This window comes from Grammomys surdaster, unplaced genomic scaffold, assembly GCF_004785775.1.
Source record: "Grammomys surdaster isolate TR1022 unplaced genomic scaffold, NIH_TR_1.0 194, whole genome shotgun sequence".
Classification (NCBI taxonomy): Eukaryota; Metazoa; Chordata; class Mammalia; order Rodentia; family Muridae; genus Grammomys; species Grammomys surdaster.
The window spans coordinates 1,380,736-1,387,996 of NW_021604639.1; the positions used below are offsets into that span (position 1 = coordinate 1,380,736).

Sequence of the window (7,261 nt, forward strand, 5' to 3'; positions counted from 1 at the left end):
GTGATTTGCTTTTGCTCTTGAAGATGTGAACAGCATCTATGCACGCATCATCTCCGACCCATCCAATAGCTTCTCAGTGATACACGGTTTAATTTAAACACATACAATGTCCATCCCCAAACCTCCTGCCCACATCTACAAGTCTCACTTATGTGGGTTTTGGGGTGATTATGTTTTTCTCTGTATTAAAAAGAGAAAATGCCAAAAGGCCCACGGGAAATCATATCTTTCAAGTGACACGATCATTTGAATGCATGTTACTATAACTGAGGCATGTTTGTTCTGAAAGCATAAAGTCACTTCTTGAGTTCAGTTGGCAGATCTCCCAATTTTGCTTATACTGCCTTTAAAGAAAACACAAGGCTTCCCCTTGAAAACGGAGTGTGGAATCAATCTTAAATGAACATGAAATTGGCTGGTCTCTAGGATAAGAAAATTCCCATAGTTGTGCTGAAATTTGACTTATTTGGGGAAGGAAAAGTGTCAATTAAGCTTACAAGTATTTGATGTTTAAAGAGATACTAACTACAAATGCTCTTCAAAGCATCTAGAATTCATGTGGGTAGGTATTTAAGAATTATCCTAGAGAAAGCTGGGAGACCAGACAGAGCCACTCTAACACTAGGGAAAGCACACCAAGAAGAAACTAAAATCTTAAGCGTTAAAGGCTTTTTAAATTTTGGATTAAGCACTTATGTAAAAAGACCAGTTGTTCACAAGACTTTGTGTTTTCTAAATTGTTGACTATAGCAAAATAATATCTAATATTGTTAAAATATTAGCAATTTAAATTCTATTCCAAGGCCATACAAATTTGATGAGCTCTGATGAAGTTTATGTGACAACCAAGTCACTTGATCTCCAGTAAATTCACTGTCCTGTGGAATTTCATTTTTTTTCTAGATTTAATTACTATGGTTACTAATTAAACCCAAGCTTACCCTCAAAACATCTAGAATTTAAAGGGCTTAAGAAGATTGCAGATTCGTCTCCGATGAACGAGAACCGTAATTAGTAGTTTCATAGATCCTGCTCTTCCCATGGTCTACATCATCTCTGATATGGCACAGTTATCTCTCTGCCCACCACTTCTACAGGCCCCAGTATTACCTCCAGTACCAAAGGAACAGTTCAGAGGGCCCTAAAAGTTTTTCATAGAAATTGGCAAAGCTGAACCTGGACATCTACTTCCCCTCAGTGTGTCCTCACCATGTCTTCTGTCCCCACATTCGTGATCTTCAAGGTCATTAGACCCTAATTATAATTCATCTCTTATGCAGTACATGCATTTACTGCACAAGACAGGGAGGGCCCCTGGAACACAGTAAATATGTTTGCCCAGTAACAAGACTAAAGTAGTTTCCCTACATACAGCCTAATGTGGTAAGGTATATTGACAGTATATTTAATACATATTGAGTTAGTTTCTTTTTTTAAGAGTTAAACCAGCTTCTGTAAGATTTAATTTCTCCCTTGTATTTCAGTTTCCTACAATGACTTTAATCTATGGACTGACTTAATGCTAAAAGCTTCAATATTTTATAAAATACTGAGGAATATAGGGTTTTTTTTCAATTAGGGTTTTTCACTTTTATAAAGTTCTTCAAACTTCAAACAAGTCGGTAAAAATAAGGCTCTGTATTTTAAATACATAGATGCATAATTGATTAGCTGTTCTAGACAAGCCAGCACTGGGCTAAATTAGGAACTTGGGTTAGGTGTATATTTTGATCTTTATAAGACAACCTTTTCAGTTTTGCCTCTGAAAAATACAAATGTACACAGCAAGATTTTTGGCTGTAAAATAGAACATTAGAGATTTGTACAACTACTCTACTTCCTGGCTCCTAAGTGCTCTCTCCCTTAACTCCCACCGTCTTAAATACTTTCCTGCTTATTTTATTATTTAAGTAGTAACAACACTATTCAAAAAAATTACTCTAGCCTAAAGATTTTTTCAAAAACTTTTCTGATTTAAGATTGATTCCAATAAATAATAAATATAAGTTGAAAAAAATCAGCCCATTTTTTTAAGTAACATCCCATTTTTCCCCACAGGGGATAACTTGTAGGGAGCAGGGGTGAGAAAGAGGGGGGGTTTCATCCTGTACATTTAAAGAGAGCCTGGCTGGAGACTCACTGGGATTTTCAGTCTTTCCCCATCCTAATATTTGAAATGTACCCACATAATACAGAGTAAAAGCAAGAAAAGAAATCTATCACTTATCCTTCTTAAAAATACTGTGTTTTGCACACAAACATTCATTGTTTTAAGAACATTTTAAAAACGACAGCCCGAAGTGCTTAAAATGTGTATGGACATGGTACAATACATGTATATATACACACAGGTATGCATATGCACAAGCAATGTATATATACACATACAAGCATGTAGTCTCATGAATTTGAACTTGATAATCCAACAGTGTACACTACTGTACATCCAGTATGAAATGTCCTGTTTCATGGATGTAAAAGAGTCAAAACCCAAACCTCTCAGGTCTTTTAAGCCTGAATACAATCCACCTAACTCAACCTTAAATCTGTACCCCTGACTCCTTGATGGTGAACAATACCAACCACGGACAGACTGTTTAAAGGCTCACACAAATGTCTTTGGTGTATGTATCTATTTTTAAGGTACAAAATAATAATAATAATTATAATTATAATAATAAAAATAGCTATTTTGTGTGCTGTAGCAGTTCTTTTATAGCTCACATGAAGTGCAGCTCTTAAGCCCCACCCCCACCCCCACCCAAAGAAAATACTTGTTAAATAAGGATTAGACAGGTCAAACACCATTGTAGTGCAAATAGTAAACGATAAAAAAACAACATTTACAAAATATAGAAATGTTTGAATCCAACAGATGGACAAACATATTCCTTTCAAGTATCTCTCCTTGAAGAAAATAAAAATTAATCAGGTTACTTCCAATACAAAAAAGTCTCTCTTTTTGTCCTCTTTCAGGTAAACAGTTTCAAACCTATTAGGTTGCATAGTTCTAAGATCATAAGCACCTTAACGAAATGTAACTTGGTATTCTTATTCTTTTTCCCTTGGTCGTTCACTCTTTCCACTCTTGTTCTCAATGTTTTATGTTGGTTTTGTCTGGTGGCAAAAGTGGTACAGAAAAGAAAATGTAACCACCTGCACAGAATTGTTCTTTTACCGATATGTGTATGCACGTGGTGTGTGGAAACACCTCTGTGTTTGTGTGTGCATATGTGTGTGTGTGTGCCTGTGTGTGTGTGTATGCTGAAATACACAGAGATAGTGTCACATAGACATACTTATGACCTGGGTAACTGGGTGGGACTGGCCCTTTAAAACTCATGGCTTTCCAGACATTATTTGGGTTGTGCTAACCCACATTACTGCAGAATAGACAAGTAGACTTCCAGGCTCGCAAGGGAACTGCAAGAGGCAGGAGAGAGGACAATACCCAGTTAGGATAAAACTGATGCAATCAGTTTGATTTTGGAAGAAATGAAGGGTACACCATTCTCTCTTCTCCCCCCAATCCCTGTCTCCTTCACTGCTTCATCTCTGAGCCCTGCCTTAGGATATTTTTCCACATCTTCCTTCATCTGTTTCATTAGGTCTTGTTTTCAGTTTAGCTTTTGTTTTTTTTTTGTGGGTTTTTTATTATTATTATTTCTATTTTTCTGGTTGTTTTGTTTAGTTCAGAAATCTTATATTTTTTTTCTTCATTTTGCCACTGTCTTCTCTGGACTCTCTAGATCCACTTGCTCTGGGACCTGACCACTCTAGGAGCAGCCACACTCCTCCACAATCATGTTCTGAATGTCCTTTTTGATGATGTTTTGACCATCATCATAATACAGCATGGACATAGGTCTCAGCTTGGTGGGCACACAGCATGACTTAAGGTTGGCAAAGGGGCTATGACCCCTCATGCGGTAATGGTTAATGACTGTTGAATGGAAGGAGAGCGAGGACCCAGAGGTGCCTGCTATGTGGCTTGGACACTCACCCTCACAATAGTTGGCATGATAGCCAGAGGGAGCAATGATCCAGTCATTCCAGCCAATGTCCTTGAAGCTGACAAAGAACTGTTTCTTACAGCAAATGTTGACCTTGCCATCACACTCCAAGCCCCGCCTACGCCTGCGATGAGGATGGTCTTCAGACTGCCTAGCCTGCAACATGAGGAAAGGTCTGTGTGACTGTTCCTTTTCCTCTTCCAGCCCTCCGTCACTTCCGTCTTTCTTCTTCCCATCTCCATCCACCTCTTTCTTCTTCTTTTTGCCCAGGAGCACTAGGCTGGCACCACTCTCCTGACACTGCTCACAAGCAATCCTCACATCCAGGGAACTCTTTCCCTGGTCCAGCAGGTGCTGGATGCTGCTAGACACTGGAAAGATGTGCCAGGTACTTTTCCGAGCATCAACCACTTTTTCTGATAGCAACTGTTCACTCCTCTCCCCCTTTAAGCCCATTTCCTCGGCCTCATCCCCCATGTCCAAGCTGCCCTGTGGGTGCTTCTGCTGTTGAAATAGACGGATGGTGACTTTGGTTCTGGTCCTGTTGGCCTTGGGGACTTTCAGGAAAAGCCAGACTTCTGCACGCTCCACTACTGACAGATCACTGCCTTCCTTGGAAATCTCAAAGTGCAATGTCTTCCTGGCTGTGCCTACAGATAAAACACAAGAGAGAAAAGGAGAGAGAAAGAGAGAGAGAGAGAGACAGAGAGAGACACAGAAAGAGAGAGACAGAGAGAGAGACAGAGAGAGAGAGAGACAGAGAGAGAGAGAGAGAGAGAGAGAGAGAGAGAGAGAACACTTGTTAACTATAAATTGTACATCTCTATTTACTAAAGGGAACAAGAATCTTATCAGCTATGGAACACAATGCTCAGTCAGCAATTTATAGCCCACGCATGAGATAAACCTGCTTCCATGTAGCCACTGAGTTGAGAAGGGTTTTACAGTATGGAAATGATTGAAGAAAAATAATACTTTTTTACATGTGCAACTTAACCTGAAATATAAACTTTGTGCCTGTGATTGCAGTTTTATTACAACATAGTTAGGTGCATTTCTTTATATATTGCCTGTGGCCTTGCTTCACTTACACAGGATTGGGTAGCGATGGGAGACATGACTAACAGAGGCAAGTTTATAGACCATGCTCAGTGATGATGGAAGCCTGGGCTTCTACATGTATTTCATCCACTCTGTTTTAGGTTTAATCCACGTAATGAGAAGGGTGAGACAACATTTAGCAGGATTTCAGGTCTGCAAAGATCTAACAGAACCATATAAAAGAAAACCCTGGAACACTGAGCAAGGCAAGGGATTATTTTCCCACAAAAAAAAAAAAGCCCAAAACCTTGTCCCTGTATCTATGTGTGGCTCAGTGGAGGCCACAGTCTCTGATACATGTCTTCTTCCTGTCACCACTTGACCTAACTCCTCTGTCAACCTGTCTTCCATTACAGCAGCAGGCTTTTCATCAAATAGCCTACAAAACTTTATGTCAGGCCCTTCTCAAGTCATGCTTCCATCAATCAGTTGAAGAAATCTTTCCTAAAAGTGGGTCTGATTGTGCTGTCCCCTTTGTTATGACCTTTTGTTTTCAGTATTCAAACTTCCCATGATTTTGGACTATATACCTGATATAGGTCCATGTCCCTATGGCTTAGCCATTTTTGCCCTGTGAACTTCATGCACTCAACTCACTTGTAGCAGTGACACTGGCTGTTCCTGTGCCTCCCAGAGCAGCCAAAACAATGCTATCTGTTATCCAATTGGACTCCACTTTCTTCTTCCTCCCTTTTCCTCACCTGTTACCACCTTCATGCCAATTCAGTTTAGGACACCTGATAAGTCCCATTCACTGTCATACTGTACCATGTAGTAGAGGTAGGTAATTGTTTGATTACTAACAAATGGGAGCATATTAGCATTGAACTGTCTGACATTAAGAAAGCATCTCCTATCTCTGAACCCCTTATTTTTGCCTCTGTTCATCTAAAATTCACCAAATCAATACCAAAAGCATGCTCCTCTTTCTATGTGCTTTAAAAACAGAATATAGACCAGCAATGACTACCTAGTTATAGAGCAATGATCTACCTAGTTATAGAGCCAGAACCTTGATATCTTATTCTCTTTACACAGACACTTGTAGATTTATTATGTAGTGTCATTTACAAATAAGAAATGCAAAAGAACAAGAATTAACAGTAAGACAGAATTATTTGATGAGGTATACCTTCCCCTTCATTTCCACATGAGTGCTGGGAGGTGTATAACAGTATGCTTCTTTTTACCTAACCATGTTCCTACTTGTAGCTGTCTGTTGTACATGGATCACATGTAAAATCAAGGAACAATCTTCAAGAGGTTCATCATTGACATCACAACTCCTCCCTAGGAGGATCTACCTAACAGGATTCCTTCCTATAGCTTACAGAAATCCAGACATGCTCATCAGTAGAGACCTTCAGATGTTTATGGTACCATAAATTTCAACACAATTTCAAATGCTCTGCTGCAGAAGGAAGGCTTTTCTGTGCATTGTACACTGCAGATTCCCACCTCAAACTGATCCACTCTGCAGAATATAACTATAATACTGATCAATTTGCAAAGCCCCCTGGCATCTGTCTAGAAGATGGGATAGTAGAGGTATTCCTCTGAGTGACTTCACATTTTTGTTAGGAGTTAAAATAAATAATTAAGAGGACATATTGATTCCAAGGATATAAAAGCAAGGACTGGTGAAGAAGAGAAACATGGTAATAGTTTTAAAAGTGAAATCCTATCTCACCCTTTGCTAAGGTTAAGTGAGTTTATTGTTGGTCGGTTGTTTTTATGAGAAAGTAAAAGGCTCTAGGAAGCAAAATTTAAGATGGTAATTGCAGCAAATCATGAGGTGGTAAGGTACATGAGGGCAGAGGGGTCCAGAGAGGTTGGGGCAAAGGCGGGATAGGCTAAAGAGGGCTTGGAACAGCACAGGTTCCTTTCCTGTATGGGATGCATCTGCTATTACCTTTAGAAAAAACTGTCACCTAGCTACCTATCATTTTTTTGTTTGTTTGTTTGTTTGTTTGTTTCCTGCCTAGAGGCAGGACCCCTTCCAAAATTCTGAGTTACTCAAGGTGTAGACAGAGAAAACAAAAGTAGCAGCCAAATTAGAGAAGCCAGTGGAGACTGTTTCTTTTCTCTAGGAAACAGCTTCTGCCTGGCTCCTGCCTGGCTCCTGCCTGGCTCCTGCCTGGCTCCTG

General features: G+C 39.6%; 1 protein-coding gene across 1 annotated transcript in view; it reads right to left on the bottom strand.

The window, feature by feature from the left end:
* Positions 1–3,632: 3,632 nt before the first annotated feature.
* The window catches only part of Inhba (inhibin subunit beta A), a 15,686-nt gene continuing 12,057 nt past the window's right edge, over positions 3,633–7,261 (bottom strand). Inside the window, exon 4 of the mRNA XM_028769886.1 lies at positions 3,633–4,663. Within this exon, the coding sequence (XP_028625719.1) occupies positions 3,777–4,663 (887 nt within the window). The 3' untranslated portion in view covers positions 3,633–3,776. The remainder of the gene's footprint in view (positions 4,664–7,261) is intronic.